At 49.1% G+C, this 25217-nt stretch overlaps 2 protein-coding genes across 3 annotated transcripts; one reads left to right on the top strand and one right to left on the bottom strand.

Annotated features, from left to right (window-relative positions):
- Positions 1-13: 13 nt before the first annotated feature.
- Positions 14-1763, top strand: LOC105700233 (sideroflexin-2). Its single transcript, XM_012425907.1, has 6 exons — positions 14-482; positions 588-776; positions 872-1073; positions 1161-1459; positions 1520-1567; positions 1649-1763. Exons 1-6 carry the CDS (start codon positions 211-213, stop codon positions 1761-1763), a joined length of 1125 nt encoding a protein of 374 aa, XP_012281330.1. The 5' UTR covers positions 14-210.
- Positions 1725-24911, bottom strand: LOC105700329. 2 transcript variants are annotated; one of them, XM_012426081.1, is made up of 12 exons: positions 24643-24911; positions 9396-9626; positions 7787-8511; positions 6195-7708; positions 5761-5955; positions 3909-4084; positions 3543-3791; positions 3305-3466; positions 2933-3221; positions 2618-2852; positions 2400-2550; positions 1725-2324 (listed from the first exon to the last, which is right to left on the bottom strand). In XM_012426081.1, exons 2-12 carry the CDS (start codon positions 9555-9557, stop codon positions 2064-2066), a joined length of 4119 nt encoding a protein of 1372 aa, XP_012281504.1. In that variant the 5' UTR covers positions 9558-9626; positions 24643-24911; the 3' UTR covers positions 1725-2063. The 2 variants fall into 2 exon arrangements, with proteins under 2 accessions (XP_012281504.1, XP_012281505.1); XM_012426082.1 differs by having other exon boundaries at positions 3909-4066.
- Between the last annotated feature and the right edge of the window lie 306 nt (positions 24912-25217).

The following is a 25217-nucleotide window of genomic DNA, read 5'->3' as shown; positions in this document are numbered from 1 at the left end:
TGCATACCTGATCCAAGTAGAGGGGACCAGCAAGGCCCGGTGGGACGGTCATAACCCGCCTTGGTCAGAGGTCCTTCGGAAGCTTGGTACACATTGGTCCCCTCTAATGGACCCCCCCTTGAAATTTTAACCCACCGAAGTTCTGAAAGATTGACACGGTAAAAGAGGTCGGATAAATATTCGCAAGACTTTTCGGAGTATCAGAAGAGTATGGACAGTTTCCGCTTCATATCGCAATGGATATCGCACGACAGAAGACTTTCCGACGACGTTATCAAAACGCCACCTGACCAGGTAGAGAACGTCGAAAAACCCGGAGGCGATCCCCAAAAAGAAGAAACGATCAACGTCGATCAACCTCTCTGGCCCCAGGACACTTATCTCGGAAGATGGAGGCATTTTGCGTTTATCACGGATTGCAGAACGATTCTAGTATCAACTGAGAAATTACTTGCTGCAAAGAAACTATGCGAGGACTATAAGTAACGATAAAAAAAAAAATTTACGCGGCATAATTCCCCTAGAAAAAATGAATGCTGCACCAGTCACGAAGTATAAATTAAAATGCCTTTTCCTATTTCATCCAGAGGAATGGTGGACTCGGGCCTGGATCAGGAAAAAATAGGAATTACCAGGGAAGAAATAATTTATGCGAAGAAACTTCGAGATAGCTCTTTCCATCCCGATAATGGTGAGCTGACGAACGTCATCGGGAGGATGTCTTTTCAGTTTCCTGGCTGCGTCTTCATCACCGGAGGAATGCTGGCGTTTTATAAGTGAGTCGACATCTTAATATTAATCATCGGGATATCATAATTTTTTTGAAATTTCTCTTGTATTTTGTGGGTCATCTTCTTTATCTGTTATTTAGGTCGGCGAAGGCTGTTCTGGGCTGGCAGTTCTTCAACCAGAGCTTCAACGCGGTTGTAAATTACACGAATAGGAATGCCAAAAGCGACAGCGAAGGCGATGCAAATGTCGTGAAACAAGCATTTATTTGTGCAACCGTGGCCAGTTGCGGAGCCGCTTTGGGATTTAGGAAATTATTGGCTGGCAGAGGACCCCTCTTTGCGGTAAATTAATCGATAAACTTTTTTACGCGTATTTTTCTGAACGATTTTCTTAACGTATACCGCTCATGTGAGCCTATCATTTATCAGAGATGGGCTCCCTTTTTTGCGGTTGCCATGGGCAACATGACGAACCTGCCGATAATGCGACAAAGAGAAATAGCAAGAGGAATCGAGCTTTCTTCCAAAGATGATGCGGAGTCTCCTTTGATGTGTTCCCAATTGGCAGCTGTCAAGGCTATCGGCGAATGCGTTATCACGAGGATAGTCATGGCGGCACCAGGAATGATTTTCATCCCTGTGATAATGAACGGTATCAAGCCATACTGTTTTTATCAGACGCGACCCTGGATCGGTCTGCCCATAGAAATTGCCTTGTGCTCGGCAATGTAAGTAATATTTTCGTTATTAAAATTCAAACCAGAGTTTTTAATAAATAATGCTTGCAGCCTCTTGATCATGATCCCTTCAGCCTTGGCGATTTACCCTCAAAGGAAGTTAGTCTTTTAAATAAAAAAATGTTAATTTAAATTATAACTTTGTAATTGAAATTGTCTGGATAATTCCTGTATTTTCAGCTCGCTGAATGTCGCTCTCTTAAAACTAATACCCGAAGAATACGACGAGTTCCAGGAGAAGGCACAACGGAAACAATTAGATTTGAACATTCTTTATTACAACAAGGGTTTATGAGTGATGTACATTGGATATAATTTATATTTGTATATAAAAACGTCTCATAAAGGTAGATCTATCGAATTGACTTGGCTTCTTGGAAGAGACGCGGCTGATTCCTCCAGTCCAGGGGATTCTGGCAGTTTTGATTATAAATTAACGAAGAGTATTTACAAGGTGCGGATTAATCCTAGTTACGTACAAATGTTGCAAAAGTCGCTTATAAAAACCTAGGTCCTAGGCTCGCTACCTCCTCGTCGAGGGTTGAGCGGTACAAGAGATATCATACAGATTTAAATTAATTCTTATATTTTATCGTCAATTCGTCCGGATCGAGTCGTTCCTCTGTTTGTCCAGAAGCAGGGAAGCTTCGCACATGATCTTCGCACTGGTTCTCACCAGGAAGAGAAGATGATATTCATCGGTGACCGTCAACGGAGCTCTGGTTCTGACCAAGGCGTGCAAAACTGTCGCGCGTTCAAGATCGAGCCATCTCTGCAGCATAATTTCTCGTTCTCGAGGACCACCGAAAGTTGCATCCGCTGGTCCCCACAACGAAAACTCCAGCACGGATTTCACCTTAAACAGAAAATAATAGGACCTTCTAAATGCTACGATTTATCCATAAAATGATACACAATTAATCGATATTACCAGAGATAGCGTCACAGCTTTCTCCCTCTTCAGCAGTTCTTGGATCAAGGGAAGCTTGCTGGTCAGGAAGAGTTCCTCCAGAGCAACCAATGCACATTGACATAGCGAGTCCCTTTCTTCTTCGCGCTCCTCGCCAACGTCCACATTTAGTCTAATAATATTGTAAGAGATTAATTAATTTATTCAAAAGGTTATATCAGGATCATAAATATTTTTACCCTTGAAGAAGGTACAGTCGATAGCACGCGTCCTTGTCCTCTCGACAGAGCACGACGTTGCTCAGATCTCGGGGTGCATCTTCGATCCCTCTCGCTTGCAGATTTTTCAGAGCGTTGACGAACTGCAGGAGCACGAAGGACGATTCTCTGGAGGGTTCTTCCTTGGAGTCCTTCGTCATGGCTGCGAAGGACTGGATGGTGTTCACCTGAAGACGAGGCAGCACCGAGATCGTTGCTGGAAGATGGGAAGGAAAATTATTTTAATTGACTCTCTGGGAACCCGAAGACACTTTCTCCGGGTAAAGGGATGCTCACCCTCGAAGTTCTTCCTGACGACGAGGGTTCCCACGTTCTTCAGGACGTCGTCCGGCACGGAGTCCGGGAACTCCACGATCGGTACGAGATAGAATTCCTTTCGAGAGACGTGCAAAACGGGATCGAAGGCGATGCACAGAGTGACGTTCTGATCGTTCCAGGTCGCCGAATAGAAAATCCGTCTGCCGATCGGGACCGAAGTGCCGGGGTCGAGCTTAAAGTCGCGGAACCTGGGGTTGGACGTTTTCAGGGTCCGCAGCCCAGTGGTTATCGGGGACGTCTGGTTCAGCTGCGCGGTTAGAAAAATCCAATCGGGTGATTATTACATACGAACAAAGGAAATGACTTTGAAGGACACATTTGGCGACGCACTTGTTCCAGGAGCTGAGCCAGGGCCTCGTGATTGGCTACCACCACGGCCCCATAATTGTCCTCTAAGCTGCGATGAACGATACTTCTGCCTCTTCTTTGTCTGAGCCTGCTCACCTTGGACTCTTCGTCCTTGCCCTTCCAGTCCTGGTCTTCTTCGGCTCCCTGGGAGAAGGGTGTATTTCATGTTTCCGTTTCGTCCGTGAATGGACCTCGGATGAAACGTCATCCGAAACCTCACCTCGTCTCCCGTGTAGAAGCTGTAGGGGGCATAGAGCTCGCTTTCCGTCTCGCTCCCGCAATACGGCAGGGAAGTCGACCTGGCGAAGGGCTGATGATGGTACTTGAAGTCCGCACTCGAGTCCATCGCACTGCTATCGGACTTTCGTTTGCATCTCTGCTGCTTTCCCTCTTCATGGCGGAGTTCGAGATTCGAGTCGCACTCGGGCGAACTGGACAGGCACTCGTAGACGTGGCTGTCGCTCGAGGTCTGCGTAGATAGTTCCCGTTAAAATATCGAATGTCATTTTTTTAATCTTTTTAATGTCACCGCTAATTCGGACTCGATGGTTTTAGGAAGGCCAAGGAAACGGAATCGGCGAATTACCGGGGAATCCGAGGTCGGCGGGGCCGAGCCGATGGCCTCGTACTCCTGGGTGGAGTTCCTGACGTCGCGCTTCTTAAGGGGTGGCTGGGTGACGGTCTGGTCCCTCATGCTGGCCGTTCTTTGGGGTTTCGATGGTGCCAGGGCACTGCGCACCTCACCTGCAACATCCTCCGCAGCTGCACGCCCGTCCGCCATCATCAAGCGCCAAGTGTTAGTACCACAAGACAAGACAAAGGCAATTCACAGGCTAGCTACCGTACCGACGACTGACAATGGGCTGGTTAACGCGCCTAGGACTGCGGAAACGCCTCGGATTCATTTTTAAGGGTGATCTATCTCATCCGGAGGCGTTTCGACCCCGGAAACCCGGGACTTCCGAGAGGATCCGACATGCTGATGTCGATGGACGGTGAACCGAGTTAAAATGAGAATGCAGGACGTCCGATTTCTTGCGCAAACCTAATCGGATGCTCTCTTGTGCATTCAACTCATGCGGCGTTAGTTGCACCCAGCGATGGTTAGAGGAGCGCTACCGGATGCACGAGGCTTGCATTTTTCTTCCATTTTTTTTTTTTTTCGTTACCGCGCGTAGAAAAGAAAAAACGTTTGACGCAAATAATCAAAAGTTATTAATCAAGAAATGTTGTCCCGACAACCGAACATTTGGGGGTCCATGTAACCATGTCCCGAGACTGAACCAACGAAAATTTTGTTGATTCGATAAAAAAATTGTTTCCGCGCGTATCCGATTTCCATGTCGAGGTTTTCGAACGATAAGAGTATATTTAATTAAATACCGATTAGAGTGTAATTATTCACGGGCCAAAATTGCAGAGGTGCAACGAACGTTTGGGCCAAGATTGGGGGAGGGTACTCTGATTGATTCCAGCCGAGAAGAGGTCTTTGCATTTATTCACTTAGAGAATCTGCATTACAAGGCTTTACTTTCGTATGTACAACGAGTCACTGCTTAACGTCTCCGCATTTTTCAAGACGACTAATTTTCGCACGTTTGTTCGATCATGGGTCGATCTATGTGCAGCCATTCTCAAACTCGTCGATCGCGGAGGAGGTTGACAGCGAAACCCGACATGCTTGACAATTCGATTTACAATTAAAGTATGGCCTATATGTAATCGTACGAGCGTCGTAGTACATATATACGTATTTATCACAGGAGGTAAATAGCCCTCGGAATGCGTCTAACTGCATCAGCGTCAAATCTGGTCCCCTCGGGAACCAGAAAGTCTTCTTCGAGTACTCTAAAGAATATCGTAAATATCGTACGTACAATTTTCTCGGCGTTACATTCCGGCAAAAATGAGAATTGATAAAAAATCGGTCTCCCTTCCCGTGAACACATTGTCTGGTAAAAAAAAATGGAAGTTACCGAAAAATTCTTTTTCTCGTATTTTCTTCAACGCACTTTATTTAAAAAATTGGAGTTTCTGAAAAATGAGGCTTATCGTACATTTTCTCGGCACTACAAATTCCGGAAAAATAGGACTAACAAAAAAATCGTATTTCCCCTTCCATGATTATACTTTCACTGAACACACTTTCTGGTAGCTATGGCAGTTACTGAAAAATGACGTTTTTCATATTTTCCTGAAAAATTGTGGTTTCGGATTTAGGCGTTTATCGCACACCATTTCCATCTAAATTCCCTGTCACCTCGCCGTCTGATTTTCCGTAGATTAGTAACATGATTTCCGACTCGCTGCTAGTAACTCGACAGCGTAAGTCCTCGTCGCAAGCCAAAGCTTTTTTTCGGGTGAGTATGGCTGCTTGCATGATTGCGCGATTGCGATCTTGGCCGGTCATTAGTTACACTGTATGGGCCGGAACTTACCTAGATTCGCGTAAATCGAGTCGGAAGTAGAGGCCGAGGGCTGCCAGCTCTTCGCGAGGGGTTTGTCGCCCTTTGGGGGATGTTTTCCATCATTTCGTGGAGGAGGAGGCCTGGCAGGCTTATTTGCAGGGTCGAGTCTTGCCCAGTCATCCAGAGATTGGTTCCTGGGAGGTGGTGGTGGTTTCCCGGGTCTCGCTGTTGAATATACATTTTTTTTTCGATTTTTTACAGATCTCCCCTGAGACACTAATTTTTTTAATCCACGATAACTAAAGGTACAAACGTACGATAAATTGTTCCGTTCGTTATTTTTACAAATTTTGCTCAGGATTAAAAGAAGAGATCTTAGTGACCGATCAGAGGACGAAATTAAAAAGGACGTCTTGGAAATGAAGCATCGCAACTCCTTAAAGGGATATAAAATTAGGACTCACACGTGGCGTGATGTGGACCAGCTGACTGTGTCTGCGAATTCTGACCAGATTCGTTCTTCGAATCCACGACGTCTTCTCCGGTCTTGGCGATCCTTTCGTGACCAAGGACCTCAACCGCGGCGCCATCCAGCTCCAAAGGATGGATGATCTCCAGACGAGGTTTAGGCTGAGGAGTGCAGGGGATCTCGTCAATCCTGCCAGACCCACCGATCGTGTCCACGTCCTTCTTAGACCCCATCCTCAGGAACTTCTTCAGCGAAAACCTGGAGCGCGTCTTCTTCTTCTCCTCCATCTTCTCGTTGTTGGCGAGGCTGTCCTGGGATAAAGAGATGTTCCTCCTGGAATTCGATTCCGGTGCCTCCGGGCAAGGATCGGGAGCCTCGCTGACGGCTTTTCGGAACTTCGGGCTGCAAGACGAAGCCCTTTCCCGTTTTTCCTTTTCCCGAACCACGGGGGAATCGGACTTGGAACTCGCAGCAGGATTCCTGGCGAACATGGAAGCCGGAAGCTCCTCCGTCGGCGTCGCCGGAGGCTTCGGAGCCATCCTTCTCTTATTTGGGGACCGAATCAGCTCGGCAGTCACCTCGGCCGAAATGGTAGCCTGCTCTTCGTCGTCCTCTTCGTTCTCGTCCTTGGACACCTTGCTCAGAGACAGAGGTGGAGGCTTCGACTTATGACCTGCAGGTGCCGAACAGGTCTTACCACTCGACGAACGGTGGCCACTTGTCACGGACTGACCACAGGAAGAAGCACTTGAAGTACAGCTCGAAGTAGAACTCGAGGAGGCCTCCAGTTGGACCTTGCTGCTTTCGTCGAGTTTCGACTCCTCGCAGAGTCGGTGAGATTTCGAGGACTGACTCTGACTCGAATTTTGACTGGGCCTCGCAACGTCCGGCTGAATCTCTTCCGACTTGCAGACTGGAGAACTGCGCCCTTCCGGAAGCTGAAGACCTCGCGTACCCTGAAGAGCGGCGTTTTGGATGGAGGGTGGAGGGGGCACGTAGCTGCTCGAGGTCTTCTTCGGATTGGACGATGGCGAGGACTTGGGCGGAGATGTCGATTTGCAGAGCATCGTGGACGGCTTCTGAGGAACGGTTGGCTTGGTTTTGGCCTCCAAGGTGGTAGCTTCACCTTGAAGAGGGATCCTGCAAGTCCTGGTCTCGATCGGTGGAGGGCTCCTCGGCAGGGCCGGAGGTTCCAGAATATCCTCTTCGTCGGCCTTTCCATCGGGTTCTCCGGCAGACTCCCGACTGACCTCGAGGCCGAAGCTCTTCAAGGCCTCGCCATCGACCTTGCGGTCCGCCATCTTGGGCCCGGCGTTCTCGCTCTCGTTCTCCACTTTCACGGTGATAGTGTTCGCGTCCTTGCACCTCTCCGATCTGGACACCTCTTCGTCGTCCTCGATGACGTTGGGCTTCGTCAAGGGTGTCAATGTCAACTGGATGCCAGAGTCGAAGGCTACTCCGTTCTCCATCCGCGAGTCCTGCCTCGTCATCCTGCCCGAGTATTCGCACCTGTTAAGAGACAACAAATTTACACGATCTAGATCACGTCAAGGTCTAGTTTGACACCAAAATGGCGCCTTGACTCACCTTCCCCCATACGCGTTCTGAAGAGATATCTTTGGCTTCTCGCAATCCGCTTTTTTAATGGCTGGACTCCTCGCAATGGAGGTCCTCTTCTCGCAAGGTCTCTTATCGGTATCCTGTGACCCGTTGTCGGTTTTCTGCATCACCGATATCAGGCTGTTGGACGTTATCAGCGGCATGTCCACGATTTTTTCCAGCCCCGAAGAAGCGTCCTTCTTCTTTCCTTCCTCCGTAGGCTTCTCTTCGGGGCCTTTCGTGGTCTTTGAGGTCACCTCGCATTTTTCGAGGACATTTTCGCAAGATCTTCTCGAGAAGTTTTCTTCCTTCCGCGGAGTCGGAGTCCTTTTGTCGCTAGGTCGAGGGACCATGGGGACCCTGTCGTCCCCGCCGAAGGGGGTCACGGACACCAGGAGGGTCTTCTTCTTCCCCTCTGAGTCTTTTTGCACTTTTCCCAGCATCAAGGTCGCGAAGGACCTCTTTGGCTCCGAGGAAACCTCCGTCAGGTTCGCCGTAACCGTGTTGAAGTTCGTGTTGGCTCTCGTCAGGTTTCCCAGGGCTCTTTCCTCCTCGCTGTCCGGAATTTCATCCTCCAGGCTGGACTCTTCGTTCATCTCGAAGTCTTCGGGGTCGGAGAAGTCTTCTCCCCCGTAGCCGATGATCTGGGTCAGGCATTCCGGGAACGCGACCCTCTTCTTCCCCCGGATCGACGTCTTCGGTTTCAGGATGCTCTGCGGAGAGAATAAAAAATATCGTTGGAAACGCCTGGCCGCCATATATTTTTTTTTTCACGAGGCTAAGGGGAACGGAACGTTGTCTGTCAGCGGAGTCGTTCTCCAGGTGCATTGTTTCCCCGGCCATTAGCGCATTGTCGAAGATTCCGTACGAAGAGATTTCTTCAGCGGCACGTCGCGGTTTTTTCCCTCTTCAGGGTCTCGACACAAAGGGAACTCGCAAGATTACGGGAAACTCGTGGAAAAGCGGGTCACCGCGTCCGTGGAAAGATCCACGGGAACCCTGTTGATGGAACCAAGACCGGGACAGCTTCTTCTTCGAGGATGAGGTGGAGAAAAAGTTCCCGGGAACGTTGTTGGTATATTGCGTCAACAATTGTTTCATCCAAGTGAAGTCTAATTCTTTCGTTCCGAACGTTCCACGGGAATTTTTTCTCACTCCGTAATATAGCCGTTCCGCGTCTTTCGGTGCCTCTTTTTATGCAAAAACGATCTCCTCGATTTGTGACTCGAGAACGGGGAAACGTTCCCGCTCGTTAATCCCGGAAATCGCTTTCGGCTCTTTCGCGACTCTTCGGCACCCGGATAACCCGGTTTCATCGAGGATCTTCAAGGTTCACGGTCGTTAATCCTTGCCGAGCGCGTTCCGGATTCCTCTGGGAAGCCAGCCGTTCCCGTGAGACCAGCCGGATGCGTTCACGGCCGTGTCAGAAAATTTCGCGAAGTACCCTCTCGCAAAAATAAATAAATCGGTAAATAAAAATGAGTGGCACCCTTGAAACGAGTTTGCTCCATTGAACGGTGAAGCTTTTCAGCGTCGAAGGATAAAATGTTTATCGCTTCGGAGCGTCTCGCAAAAAATAAAATTGAAAGATCCGTACCTGCAGCTTTTTGCAGACGGTCTTCGAGGTCGGCGGAACCTTTCCCGAGGTCGACCTCGAAGAGTCCACGTGGTCCACGTGTTCTTCCCTCGACTTGAAGCAATTCGAGCAGAGCTCCCTTTTCCAGGCGTTCTCGACGAAGCGCGAGCATTGCGCCGACATTCTTGGCTTCCTGGTCCCGGGTCTCTTCCTATCCTCGCGTTGCCCGCGACCCTCGGCTACAACGTCATTCTGGAATAAAGAATCAAGAGCTCGTTTAACGGTCGATCGCCCGTGATCTGCATACTCGAGCGTCGGTCGCGTCGGTCGCGTCCTCGCAATCGCTAACGGTATCGATGAGCGATTATCACGGCCTTGAACTTGGGGTCCCACTTCCGGTGCGGCCTGGATCTGCATTCTCGACGCAGAGCCAGCGTTAAAACGTTATCGATTCGTTATATAATTGCGGAATGCAATTTTCCGAAATTGCTATTTTCCTCGAATTTTTTTTTTTTTTATTCGGGGTTTGAACGACGACCGACGCGGCTTTGAAGATGGGGGGGTTCGGAGGTCTGTAATTTCGGAAATGGCGAAATTTGGAATAAAATTTAACGGCGCCGTTAAAGTTCTTGCCTCGGACGTGCATAAAAAGGATCTCTCAAAGGGCATCGATGCCGACGTCGGAGTATCTTCAAGGGATGCATAGAGCTCGGGCACGTCCCCTTTGGTCGTCGGTGACCACTGTGCACCGCAATCACGACAATTGCTGCCGGTTGCTCGACTGAGTAATTGTCCGACTTCCGGTCCTCCTCTTTGCTGCGCGCCCCTTCGGTCGCGGATGACTTTGCAGGGATTCGTCCGCTGCACTTGACCCTTAAGTCGAGAGAATCGATCATGAAATTGCCGATCGGCTAATCCTGTCTCCTTCGTGTAAGTAATTAGACATTCCTATCGAGCCATCGAACCTTCGGCGAAGAGCGGTCAAAATTCTTAGCGCGTATGTCTCCGTGGCGTCCCGCGAGGACGCGCCACGATGGCGCCGCGGAATCCCCGCCTCGCGTTTTTTTAATGCGATTTCTCTTCGATCCCTGCGACTTTTTCAAAAAGTCCCGCCATGGACGTGGTCTTTGAAAATGAACAATGAGGCTTGCGGGCATTTTTCCCCACTTTCGAGGACCATTCATCTTCGACTAGTTCGCGGTCCAGGATCTCGGGCACGCCCGGGTCTCGCCGAGGCAAGAAACGCGTCTCGCTTCTTTCCTCCCGAGAATTCAAGATATTGACCTTGGGGTACTCGGTGAAAGAGGGGAATGGAATATCGCGAGGGAGAGATACGCACACGCGGAAACGCGTAGGTGCTCGTGCGAGTACTTTTACGTTTACGCTCGTTTCTGCCCTCTCTGGAGATTCGATGCAGCGGCCAATGCGCCTACGGTGAGAATTAATCACGAAAACGTCGCGGCGTTACCCGACGTGTCGTTAATACGCGCGTAATGCACGTAAAAAGAAATGCGCCGAGAGGGGGCAGGCCTTGCAGCATTCCGAGATGATGACGCGCGTTCTTACCGCGGAACGAACAGTGGACGATTGACACTGGACTCGTACGAGCGCGCATGACGGGACTGTATTCCATTAAAAAATTGAAAAAAAAAAATTACACTCGACAAAGGGACCTTTTGTTGAGACATATTTGACTTCTTTCCGTCCAAATAACCGCGTTGTCGTAGAGAATTCGCTTTATTTAGAAATTATCCAGGTTCTGGTTCGCCCTTGGCCATCGGACTGGGTTTCAAGGCCTGCTCTCATGAACGATCCAATTAAAAGCCTTCGCAGCGAATGATTGCACGTGATCGTAAAACTGCATTATAACTTCCGCTTCCATCTATTAAACGTGAGGAACGTTTTTTGAAAATTCTCCGTGATAATACTTCGAATGATTTTTACGAGAATACCATAATCATTTTATCTCTCCCTCGTTTTAATTAATTTTTTCCTGGTCGAGGATGGGACCTGGATGTTTTGTTAAATTAATTGATTACAGCCAGGGGAGAAATATAATTCCCATTGCCGAGGCGGTTTCACCTTGTCGCGGGATGCGCGCGCATCTCGCGGGTCGGTTCCCACGGCCGCGTAAATCCGTGGGTAAAGTCGCCGACAGCTCGCAGTTAGCTGCAAATCGCGACGGAATCGTTCCTGAACTTGACTCTCGCAGAAACTGTGCGAACGGAAAGTCTTGGAACGAAATCCGCCGCGACTTCCTGGCCATTGTTAACGTCGGGGCTCGGCTCGCCGGATGGCGAAACGGAGAATCCCCGAGACCCAGTTAAGCACTTTCCGCACTCCGGGAGTTTTCTCGTTTATTTATCTCGCGACCTGGAGTGGGATTAACGGCGCGTTGTCGGATCCCCAATCCAGTTAGGCGTATCTCCTCCAAGTGGCGCAAAATCGTCCAGAAACAATGGCTCGTTGCGAAACCCTCGGTCGCGATTGTCTTCACGCTCAACGAGTCTCCTTTGAACGTCCGTTGCTGGACCGGGGAAGATCCGCCGTTAATGTCCGTTGATTCTTCCGACCCCGAACGATCGAATAACGGCGGGGAGTTGACCCGTCCTGGAGGAGAGGACGAGAGTCCGAAGCTCGGGTTGACGTTTCGCTAACGCCGTTCACCTGTCGTATAACGGCGAGTCGGGTCGTTCAACCGGTAACGGAGGGCTCGAGCGATCGAAGAAACCAGCTTAACGACGCGACCGGCCCGTGAAAGACGCCGCCGCGAAGTCGTTATTAAATCCGAATCGAATCGTTAATTCTCCTTACACGAACGGCGATAAACCGCGTTCTCGGCGTCGGTCCAATTCCGCGCAAAATCATTCGCGCGTTGATAAACACTCGCGAGATCGGTCAAGGCTGCTCTCGGTATGCCGCTCCTGCCCGTTTCGTTTTTCCGCTTCTCCGTTTTTCACCTCTCCGCGCCGTTACCCGTTTAACGCGCAAAGAGGAGACCAGCCGAGCGATCGGGCGGATTCCTCGGGAGGAATCCGTTAAACGGCAAGCGGAGAGTCTCCGGGAAACGACGAGCACGGCGGCGAAATGCAAGCCACGGCACTTCCGGCTCGCGAGCGAACGTCGAGTCGAGATCGACGACTTCGGGCGCGAACGGAAGCTCCCTTCCTCGCGTTCGTTTTAATTTCTTTTTCTCTTCCAGCGTAGAATTTTAAAGGAGACGTGACATCTCGTAAAAATACTAAACGAAACCCAGGAAGAGTAAATCAACACCAGACGCAATTCGGAGGAATCCTTATTTTCGTTCCGGTCACAGAGGCGAGAGCCGCGGGGAGGCGGAAACGCGCCGGCGATATCGTGCACTTTGCACGCGGGGGAAGAATCGCGTTTCGCATTCCTGCGTGGCGGTTGTTTCGCGTGACACGCATTTCAAAAAGCTGGCCATCTTGCGCAACGCCGATTCGGGCCTCTCTTTTTTTCGGGCAGAGCCGGACGAGAGGGCCCTTGGCTCGCCCGAGAGAATTCCGATGGAATTCCCTATGGTGCGCCGACCCAAGGATGGTCGAGCGATAATACAAAATGAGAGAAACCGACGGGTTTTTGTTACTTCGCGTTAACGAAGACGTATTTTACAAAGGACGAGCAAAGTCGGAAAGTGGGGAGCTCACCGGGTATGCCCCAGGTGCATTCTCACGTACCGTACATGGCCAATGGACAGGGATTATGCCTCCACCGGTCCTAAACGAGGTCAACCGGGTCTGCGAGCGCGGCCCGTCCGTTTTCGAGGAAGGAATTAATATTAAATAAATTTTTCAGTGACCTAACGGGAGGAACGACCCTCGTCGAAAAACCGTGCAGCCGACGTCTCGTCGCTTGAAAATTAATCTCGACGTTTCTTTGACACAAGTTTTGAACGTCAAAGTTGGGTTCGATTTTTCTTTTCTTTTTTACGGGGGATGATACCCCGAGAAAAATGAAATACCCATCCTCGTGTACGAATCCAACCACCGGGAGGCACGCATGGGAAGTTCCCGCCACCCCGAAGTAACGCGAAAGTATTTAAAAGAAAAATGACTAATGAAAGTTGACGCAACATCGGAGTCTAAAAGGGACGTTCAACCGTCTCCTCTCCAGGTGAAGACCGGTCGAAAAAATGAGACGTCGGTATATCTCCAAGAGCCCCGACGAGGAGGCATGCACGTTGCCGTCTCGGTCACTCCGGATCGTTCGGTGGGCAGTGGTTATGCCTCTACCGGTCCTAAACGAGGTCGACCGGCTCTCGAGCGTGGCCACACCTCCTTTTACTAGACCCGACCGACTCTCGGATCTCGATCCGTAGGGGATACCCCGGGAAAGGAGCAGCCCGGATGTGCCCTCTCGCCCCAGAGTCGTCCCGAAGGAGATTCGACCGGCGACGACTCATTTCTGTGACATTGACTTTTCTCGAGACCGACGAACCGGTTGCGCGAACCTGCTCCAGAGATCGACGAGCCAGCCTCGGCCGCTCCAAATATTTATTTACGAGCCGGCTTTATGTACCCCATGAACCCGAAAAAATTATTAACGATAACCTCGAAAAGTAGGAATTTTGGCAAGAATTTTCGGGACCCTCTCGGACGGCTCGGGGGCGTCTTAATTTATTCCAGAAACCGGTCCGCGGACAAAGAGGCGCGCCGTGCGTATGTCGGCATCCTCGAGGGGATATTCCGAGGAATTGCGAAAATCGAAGGCTGAAAAGCCGAGCCGATCGATCGGCCGGAATCGATTGGCCGCGACGCGTCGATTTTTCAATACGAGCTTGAGGTCTGCGGCGACGTCGGCTCCGTTGGGAAATCGTTGTCACTCGATCTGGAGTATTCCCCGGATACGGGGGTTTTGATAAAAAGAAATCGACCGAGAATCCAACATTTATTGGCGGAGCAATAATTTTTTAGGGATTTTGAATGAATTTTTGATTTCTCGATTCTCGATCGGCATCGTTCGTTCCCAGTCGAGGATTTATCGGTCGTCCTGCCCCAGTCGAGGTCCCCGATCGCAAAAATCCTCGACCTGATTGGTTTCTCTTTTGAACTTTGCCCTCGGTGCATTCCAGCCGAGAGGGATCGCGATCGCTTTCTCGCGGCGTTAAAAGTGAAACTCTCCCCGAAAAGCGTAAACCGACGTTAAGAAGGAAAAGATAAAAGAAATTATAAATAAGTCGAATTTAAAAATGGGCCGACGAGGGGAACGGGTTACAAATTCCATTATCGCGAGCCCCGGGTGCGAAAGTAACATTCGAAATGAGTTATTATTTCCTGCGGAGGTATGATCGTTTCTTTTGAAACGAGGTAATAACGCCTTTAGAAACGAGTTAATAACCGCGGCCTTTGTGGCCACAGGTTCACCGGCGAATCCCCTTCGTAAGGAGTTTTCCGTGGGATTATCGTAATCGTAAGTTGTGCAAGACCTCCGCTCGAGGTATGTCGATTGACGACGTCGTTTTGCGCCTAGAAATCGCGGCCTGAACGGGCATCAGCTCGCGAGGCATCCCAGGAATTTCCCCGTCAGCCTCGAAATTTATGCAGTTGCAACAGCAGCTGCATCCGCTATTCGAGAAACCGCGTGGGTCTGGCGACTCTTCCATTTTTTCACATTTTTCGTCTCTTTTCTCGCGTAAATATTTCGAACTGTCTATTTTGCGCGTTTCGAGGTTTCGCCCCCGACATGGGGATGTTACCCCCGCGGCGGTCGGGGGCGTACTGCCGATACCGCGCGATCGCGACTCGCCTGCATGGACCCCATTACCATATTACGTGTGCATCCGCGAGTGCGATGCCCTTAATGGGTTGTATCTTTCACTTTGAACGTCAGAATGCGCGAACCGGCGCGTGGGTGAGGATCGCCGGAGACTTTCCCTCCTGACCTTACGATCCGCGACTTCCAGCTTTACCTGGTCGCGATTTAAGCCCGACTCGCGGAGGACTTTCGCAGGTATTTCTTGCTACCTCGTTGCAATCTGCATTTCGCGTAGATACATTTTTATTCGGCGTAAAAGACGCGCCAAATACCGTGTCGCGTAGTTTAGGCACCGCGAGGCATGAAAAGATAAGGAAAACGCGTTCATATGTGGGAACATGCCGAGAGACGATAAGAGAGGGAGTTCCCGCGGAAAAGTCGCAGCGGGCAACGGGTCGCAAAGTGGCTTAATTGTCGTTAGAATGAGGTCTAATTATCGGAGACGCCGGATTGCGCAATACCGTGGCGCAAAAGGTATCTCTTCCGTTCCAGAAACGGGAAATTCTCCGCGGTCGCCAACCCGCCAAGCGATTATGCAACGCAAAAAGACGGTAGAAAAAACCGCAAAAAAATGGGGACCACTTTTTAAATTTAATTCAATTTCATCTGCAATTTCACCCCGCGAAATTTATTTCCCCGAATTTCCCCTCCCGCTCCTCTATTTCCATTTAATTCTACTTTCCTCGGATATGTTTCCACCGTGGAAATTATTCGCCCTGAATTTCTCGTATCACAGGGTTGTCCGAAACGCGGAGTGTGTCAAGAGTCGACATAATTCCCGTGAATTTTCTCCGCGCGCGTGCAAAAAAAAATACGCGCGATTTCCCACGTGTGTCGCCGCGCCACGTGGGGACGCTTTCCCGCGGCCCGCTCCCTTTTTTTTTTTCCGCGGAAGATCCGTTTCCGCGTAACACGTCGGTAGATTTCTAAATCCCCCAAGAAAGGAATGCGTCGATGTCCCCGATGTAACACCCGCGAAAGGAAATCGCGGCGCCGAAGTCCGCTCGTTAACCATTCCGCGTGTGCGCCGCGTGAGTTTCTAATTTCTCTCCCCGAGAAATTTCGAAAAGAAGTGCACGCGTATCCGCCCAATAGGAGATGAAAGCCGATTTTAGCCTCCTCTATTTTTCATCCTTTTTTAATTCAATTTCACCCATAGAAACTCGTCCCGTCTCCCCCCGAAGCGAGCCCTGAGGCGGCCAATTGCAATTTCTGGGTCAATGGGACTATTTCGAAAACCGAACGAGATCGTTGCTCTCCTTGCAACATCTTTCCTAGGTGACGAACGAATCCGTACGAGGAATTTCCTCCTGTTATTCCACCCCTTGACCCCGAAAAGCCTCCTGGATGCAGATTTAAAAGATTCAGGCAACGCAAAATAGAATCCATTATCGAATTCGGGTCGCTGGAGAAAACTTAGAGACTCTTATTAGCCTCTGGCATTTTTTTCCCATTGCTCTGGGTAAAGACTTTCCATTTTTTTTCCCATAAATTAAAATAAACGCTTCTCCCGGTTCGGCTCAGCCTCGAGGCGTCTTCGAGGCGGGTCGCGACCCCGCTCGAAAGAGCCAAGGTTGGCACGCACGTAAAACGCAGCCGGTTTCTCGAAACCGTATCTTTTTCCGCGCGGAAAGCCCGGAGCTTTCTTGCTTCGAGGTTCGCCATCTTGGCAAGAATTTACGGTGACGCCGTACGACCGTTCGGCGCACCTCCGCCATATTCTCGCGGAATATTCCGAGGGCCCTCGTCGTGCATGATTTATTAAATCCCGCGCAAATAAACAAGCATTTTTCGCCGCTCAAACGAGTCGCGGATTTCGAAACCGCGTTTCTCTTATCGACACCGATGTGGGGCGAAGACGTTTCGGCGAAGCGCCTCCGAGATCGTATTTCGCTCCTCGGGCAAGACGAGTTAATCGATCCGCTAACGAGCGGCCAGATTGTGAGAGATGCTCGCTACTAAGGAAGAAAGCGTAACACGCGTTGTATCCCGCGAAACGCGCCATTAATTTAACGATCATCGCTCTTGGCAGCGCGTTTATCCCGACGATAACGCAGAACTCGAGTCCGCTTCCTCCGGAGGAAGCGGGTCGCCATTTTGTCGCCGCAATTTATTTACCCTGCCAAATCGGCATAACAAACTCTCCATTTCATGCTTTCTCAAACATGCACACGTGATAAATAATACTGCCGATAATCATAATGACGATAAAACACCCGGTTTCATTTTTTCCTCGACGGAGCGCGGAGGGAATTTTCTTCGATTAAAGATACCAAATCAGTGGGTTTATTTCTTTTTTGGATGGACATTGTACTCGATGGCGATACAGGTTCCGCGTGTTTTTTTTCCCCAGGTTTCTCGTCAAGTTACTCATGGAATGTCGGCCTTTAAACAATGCCAAGAAAGCGGAGAATTCCTGGGCATTATTTCGAAAAAGTATTGGCCTCCCCGACACCTGACGTCCGCGACTCGACGGCGCGTAGCGGAACTTTGCCCCGCAATGCGGATTCCGCTCGACTGCAAAGAGCCACCGTAGAGGCGACGAATAAAACCGCGGGTTTACGTGGAAGTCGCGAAATCGTCGGCAATAAACCTCGGAGTCTTTGCCAGACTCCGTGTCGAGTAATTATCGCGCCTCCAATAAAGCGCAAAGCCCGGCTTCGATAAAACCCCGGAGAGAGGACGATGATTCACTGTCGACTCGTTACCTCGAATTTACCTCGAAAAAAAAATGAGAAATGTCTAAGAGGTCCCCGGTCTTCGCGATAAAAATTTGCAAAGGCTTGGCCGCGACTTTTCGCCTGGAGGATCGCCCTGCATTTATCTGTCAGATTTTCAACGGCCCTGGAAATAAATCGGTTCTCCGGCCTTGGGAGTCGTTCTTCGAGCACCGACTAACTGTTCACCAGGGTCTGGACAGGCCACATTCCCCGTGAATAAATATTAATACGGCCACCGTTCTCTGTTAGATTCGCCAAGGGGGGATTCGACTCGGATGGCACGAGCGAAGTACCGTTGCCGAAGATCTTCAGCCTCTCTCTTCGGCGTCGCTTCCGACATTTTCGCGCGTCTCTTTCTGCCTCCGGAATCGACCGAAAAGTCGACCCGATCGCGTCAAAATTTTTGTGGTGTTCGTAGATACAATGTTCGTTAAACTTTTCTCCGACCCGGTGTACCAAAAATGTAAATTTCCCCCCGTGAATACGAAAACTCGAAGGAACGCGGATTTTTTACAATTTTTTTTTTCTTTCAATGTACCCGACGAGTGCAATTACTCTCGGACGAAGCGAGCCCCGTTACGTTTGCGGAACTCGTTCCCGATTGACTATTGCCGATGCCAATGGTCTCGGTCTTTCCTGAAAAATAGCCCCGTTACGTTTCCGTGCATCTGTAATGGCCATTCCCGGCGTCTATTCTCTCTCCTGGATCACTCTTCCTCTCTCACGGTTTCGTTACCGAGGCGCGCAATAGGGCGCACGAGCGTACTTACCCCGACGAATAATTGCGGAACGAGAGATAATCTTCCCTCGAGGGAGGACCATAACTGTACCCTTGTCCCAAATTCCTCTCGAATTTCTGCACTCGGCCGCTTCCTTCGAGAATGGAACCGGTCGAGCACCTCCGGCTCTTTTTCCTTTTATTTTTTACCTTCACGGTCGCTCATCGTCATATCGCGTTTATTCCAATTTTCAAATATTCCGAAAAATGGTCAATCCCGATCTAACTTCGCGCCGTACCTAGACGCGCACCTGCGTAGCACCTGCCATCTCTTCCGCGTAATGCCGGGACATTCGATTTACGCGCAAACCCCGTTGCGTACCTGCAAAGTGCACGCACAACTTGGTTCACGGGTGGTTCGTTACGTCACCGACGCGCGTCGGTGATTTTACATAATCGTTTGCAATGACGAAACCACGCGCGAGTAGGTGCGGCATATTTCCCGTCGGGTGGAAATTCGACGAGATTCTAAATATACCCGGTTTATCATCGAAGTATCCCCGGGATACCCGGGGATGACTCCCGTGGGGAAAAGTAGGAAGAAGAAAAAGGAGAAAAGAAAGAGGCGAGGAAGAAAGGCGAGAATGGGATGCACGGGTGAATGACGACTTTATTTTTAGCCTACGCGTTCGTTTTAGAACGTTTCTCTCGTTCCTCTTGACATGGTAAAACCGACGCGATAAAATGCATTCGAGGCGAAAATAACTTCCAGAGGGGAGGCGGAGGTTGTGGTTAACTCAAGATAGGAAAAGAAAGGGGAGGGACGTTAATCGACGGAAAATCGAAAGTGGGTTCAGCTGTTGGACACGTTCGCCTCTACGCATAAATTTACGTTTTGGGAGTAAAGGAAACAATGGGGAGCGATGGCTTTAATTTTTGAAGTCTCGAGTAGGCTCCAGCTTTCGATAAATCCATCCTCCATAACCCCTCGCCAATAGCGAATGCCACTGATTATCTCTCAATTATTATTCCAAGCACCGATGGCTCCCATCGTTCTTTTTCCCTATTCAATCTAGACGCACAAGATCAAGCATCATCCGCTGGAAGATCTCAGGGATCCAATTTCCTGTTAGAAAGTGATCAGTCGTGATCATCTCCAGACAGTGGAGCTCCACGAAGACGTTCATTATTTCTGTCATTACCCGCTTAAAAGGCGAATAATTGCGCGCTCATCTCCAAAGTTAAAATTAAGAAATATTAATTCCTTTCCCCCCGTTTATTTTTTTCTCCCCAGAAATATGCTTACGGACGAAGGATTTTATTCTAGGAGCACTTAATTCCTCCCGTTCAAAAGTTGTACTTTAAGGACGAGGAGGTATTTTTAGAATATCTCCGGAAGTGACTTTCGAAGGGTGCCTACATAAGCCGAAGAGCCTAATCCGAAGAGAGCAAGAAAGCTCTCGTAAGATTAGACTCCGTAATAGGCTCGACTAATGACTCGGTCACTGATGACTCACTCCGGAGACGAGTCATTCGGGTCTTACTCGGATGCGCTTTAAATTGCCTTCTTCGGGAAAAAAAAAAATAATCACGACTACTCCAGGGTCAAGCAACGTTCCAGGGGAGAAAACCTCATTTTTCCGGGCACTTCTTTACGGAGACACTTTTCCAAGGAGTTTGAAAAATTCGGAAATATCTGTGGGGATATTGTAATTTCCGAGAAAAATGCATAAATGACTCAGGGCAGAGCCCGGCACGACATGTGGGCACTTCCCCTGGTAAAGTCGGTAATTTCTCGGACCGGATACGTACGTACCGTCATACGAGTCATTCATTTGTACAATGCAAACTGCTCTTCGTGGGGAGGCGCACAAATGCTCGCACACGTACCGGGTGAACAAAAAAAAATTATCCTTACCGCAGATTTCGTAAAATGAAAAATGATGAATTTTTTAAACCGAGGTGATCATTAATCTCGCGAAACCCCGTCATCGAATCGAGGCTATCTTTCCCTAGACTAAGATTTTCACTTCTTAATTGGAAGATCGTTCCTCGATTAAATAATAATGCGCGAGGGGTAACGAAGACGCAGAAAAGCATGGCTAATCTATTCTCGCCTTTTCAGGGGGAAAAGTGAATGCAAGGTTTTCACGGTGCATCCTGATGCACTTCAAACAGGAAGTACAAACGAAGAGGCAGAAGCTCGGTCTAATGTCTACGCAAGGGGTCATTCGCAATTAAAAAAAAAAATCCTTATTAAGCGACTCGGTCTCAGGGAAAGTTGGAAATGAATTGACCCATTCAGATGCACGAGTTTCCTGAACGAGGAAGAAAAAGTGGAACCCGGATTTCCTGCTGGGCGTTAATTTCATTCATTCCATAATTCCGACTTAAATTTTCCCTGGGAAAGAAAATCCTTCCCGAAAAAAAATCTCAGGAATGACTAAACTCGATGCCCGAAAGGCTCCGAAAATAAACGTCGGTTTCATGTTCCCTAATAAATTATTAAATATTATCAAAAATATACAACTGCGTGAAATAATGATCTTAAAAGTATTCCCCTCTTCAAGATACGGAACTTTCTCAGTTCGTTCTCAGATATTAGACATATTTCCAAAGCCTCTCTTAAGACTGTTTCCCAAAGAATGCAAAACTGGTCGCCCTTGCGAGCGAACTGCAGCGAGTCGATTTTAATAACCGTGCAGTGTAATGATAACGTCAATTGAAACGAGCCAAGCTGTAATTTAGAATGGAAAGTAGTTCGCCTGAATTTTTTTCGACAAGCCCTCGGCAGGAAAGTGAAATCGAGGATAAACGAGTGCTGGGAGTCGGCGATAAGAGAAGCTTTTGTCAATTAAACTCGCGCCTAAATTTCATACAAAATCGACTCGTGCAGTATGTACAGTATTTTTTTATCCTATTCAAGGACATCATTCTTCCGGTTGGGTGAAAATTTGTTCTCGGTGTAGCAAGTAGGAGATTTATCTCTCGACATTGACACGCGGAGAGGGGCACCGAGTTTTTCCTGGCCGATTGTCAATCGGTGCTCCAGAAGCCGAGAGGAGAGAACCAGTCTTTAGTAGGGCTCGGTAACGAAGTGCTCCTCTAACCCAGATTCCGCAATGCACCGAGAGAATTCCGAAAGGCAATTAAATCCCTTTTTGTTCCCCGGCCGAACGGGACGATCCCGAGCCGATCGACTTTAAAATTCCGGCCACATACCGAACGGTGAAATCGACCGGATAACTCGCGTTAGGACTCCGATGCCGTTTTGCCCAATCCGTGAAAGAACGATTAAATGCCCCGCCGAAAAAAAAAGTGTCGCGGGCTACCTTTTTAAATTTCTAGATGTTACATCTCGTTATTTAGCCCCGGCCATTTTTGTTCCCGACTCGTTATATCACGGTTGAATTTTTAATCACTTCGGTGGTTCTTGCCGCATAAATTCTTCGGTAAATTCCATTTTTTTTCCCGAAGTATAAGTAGCACGATTAGGGTATTTTACGAGCACTTTATGATATTATTGCGGCAAGAAATCGTGGGCGCAACACCTCCACGAGTTAATTACTCTCCCATTTATCGGTGCACTCGTGCACCGTGCACGTGCATTCGCGAGATGGGGAATTGCTGCTTTCTAGTTCCCAGGATGCTGGGCACGAAGCAGAGCCCATTTTCCAGGGAGTCCACGAATCTTGCCACGGACGGAAATTCCGCCGGCCATTTTGTCGGAGGAGATCGGGTGCATAACGTCTTTGGGATGATCTCTCCGCCTTTCATCGGGAGAAATTCGAGGCTTCCCAAGGAATCGGTGAAACCCGGGGGATCCCGGGGGATCCCGAGGACTCCTCGAGGCCCGCCGGCGAACTCGAGAAAGTCACGCTTCCCGAACGGAAATTTATTTGCCCGGCAGTGAGAAAGTCACGGACTAGTTCTGGAATTGACAAACGTGCCTCGGCTTCGTTTCCTAGAGCCTAAACACTCCGCCCCGTAAATTTTCGTCGACGTCACGCTAGATTTCGAATCCGGTCTCCTTGTTCGCGGCTTCGAGATGCGATCCCGAAGAGGGTGACAAACCTTATCGCCCGTCCCGGGTTTTATTTGCCGGAACCTCTCCTCGCCGACGAGTACGTCATTCAAATAAATTTATTTACTTTTTTTATTTTAGGCGCGGCAGAAATTCCCAAGTCAATTCTTCGAGGACCTTGCTCGACCGAGTCCGGTTCTCGAAGAGTATCGAGCGAGGCACCGGCTACGGGGCGCCGATACAAAGGGGCAAAAACCCACCGAAGAAGGCCGAAGGTTCGGATTTCGGAAACCCAACGCTTATTTACATAGCTCGGCCACGTAAAAGGACACCTCGCATCCTGGGTGCACCGAGCCAATGAACGCCAAGGACTTCGAGATACGAGCCGACCCTCGACCAGGGAACAGGTGAACGAAGAACGTTACCGAACAATTTTTACCGGGGAAGATCTTCGCGTAAAAAAATCTATTCCATTGCATATAAACGTAAAGAAAATATTCGGTACCTTTCCGGACAAAGGTAAAATACAATAGGAATTCAGTTTTCTTTCCTGAGATTTTTTTTATATCGTCCAGTCAATGCATAGGAAAGTCATTCCATGCAGGAAACCTTCATTTTCTAACAGGAATCCCACGTCCTTCGATTTCTACCGATTGGACGCGCTTTCGGGCAGACTCATTCATCGTTAACGGTTACTACGTGCGCTTACAGGAGCAGTTACAACAGTGTCGTAAAAGTCTCCGTTTACGTCTGTCCTCGTAACTTTCCATTTCTGGGCAAGGATTTCCTGCCTGAAAAGTGCGCTCTCGGCTGCCAGTCATTTCCATTAGTTTTTACTCCAGAGACAAATACATCTCGGCTTTTTCTCGCGCGCGGTTTTTATTTTTTTTTTTCACCCAAAGGGGGACGTTCCGCTTCATTTACAACGAGAGTCCATGAATGAACGAGAGCGTTATGTTCTTCCACGAAAAGAGAAACCGAGTACTTCCCATGGCAATCATCATATTACGACAATGTAGTGCTCGAAGTAGTTCATTCGGAAATCCTCGGGACTCGCGAACTCGCTCTTCCCGATTTCTACATTGTTTTACGCCTTCTGAGCGAGCAAACGAGCCCGAAAAAAATTCGAGAAAACGGAGAGAGGCCCCCCGAGGAGCGGAGAATTTTTCGACCGAAGAATCGAATTCAAGTTTTCGGGATTAAAACGGAAGCGTCGAGACTCGCGTTTCGTCGATTAGGAAAACTTGTTGGATTTAACGAACGACGTCGTTTCCCAAAAATCACGGGAATTCCCTCGGTTTCTCCGATAAGATTTCTCCCACTGAGTCACTCTCCCCAGATGTTACCGAAGTGGCCTTTGTCGCCACAATGACAGTTCACCGTCAACAATAGGACTCGCCTTTATTTGTCGAGGATTTTCTTTTCAACGCGAACGCCTCCCTTTGGCATTCGTCCACGTTTTTGCGCATTTTTCTCGGCAGGTGTTTTCGCAAAAAAAAAATATATCCATTGTAATTGGTAATTATCGCGATTCGACGATGCTTGTGTACACGAATTGCTATCGACGGGAGCACAAAAGTCGACGTTGAAACATTTAGTTGCGAATGCCGATAAATTTCTGCGTAACGTTGTGCCACATATTCCCGTAAGAGATAAAACAAAAAAAAAAGTCACCGACCCAGAGAAACATTTTATTCATTCAAACGTTTCCTTTTTCCCAGGGTATCAATTGTACGAACAAGTAGACGCGCACGTAAAATTCCGTGAAATCGATTAACGTGTCAAGAACGAGTCCGATATCGTGCGTTGACCCGAAGTCAAAGGTCGGTCTTCCAGGGATAGACCGGAGAGCTCAACACTTCTTACCAATAACATAGGAAGAAAAAAAACAAACCGACACTTTTCACTCCAAACTCCAATAGATGTGCCGCATCGAGCCCAAAATTCGGCTTCCCACGGTAAGCACAATTATTTCTCAAATCATACGAGAAATATACGGAAAGCCCGTGGAATGCCTTTAAAAAGACTTACCCGATGAGAACGCCTCGAAGTCTCGCCAGCCGCGTAATCCGTTCCCTCGCACGTGGTTTTCGGCACAAAGCCTTAACACAAATACAACGGAGAAATTGAAACGACAAAGTCGCGGAAAAATCGTAACGCGATTCCCGATTTTCTGGCGGATTTCCGTTGTATCGTTAAAATATTCGCGCGAGTGTTATATCGCGATCGTCACGTCGCGGAAAGCGGTCGGAAAACTCGCGAGCGAGAGACGGGAGAGGAACGATCGCGTTCGGAGGACGGTGCCGGGTCGACTGATCGGACCGAAGGAGCGACTCGCCATCCGGCATCTCGATCACCCCCCACCTTTTTCTCCTTCCAATCCCGCTCCACTCCCGAGTGCTCGCAGCTGGTCCCAGGACTGCCACAGGTCCGACTCGCACCCGTAGGAAAAAAAAAGCTTTGTTCACGTAAAAAAATACGATTCGTCTAACGAAATTGATAGTAACTATATTCTATGGTTGTACCAACGGAAATTTGTCTTATCCGATGAAATATTTTTCTGCCTACGGGGTTCGGAACGCTGCGGGCACTCAGGACTGCGACGA

The sequence above is a fragment of the Orussus abietinus genome, unplaced genomic scaffold (assembly GCF_000612105.2).
Source record: "Orussus abietinus isolate OABI.00-Male unplaced genomic scaffold, Oabi_2.0 scaffold18, whole genome shotgun sequence".
NCBI lineage: Eukaryota > Metazoa > Arthropoda > Insecta > Hymenoptera > Orussidae > Orussus > Orussus abietinus.
The sequence above is the reverse complement of the archived record's forward strand: the minus strand, read 5'-3'. Positions and strand labels throughout refer to the sequence as shown.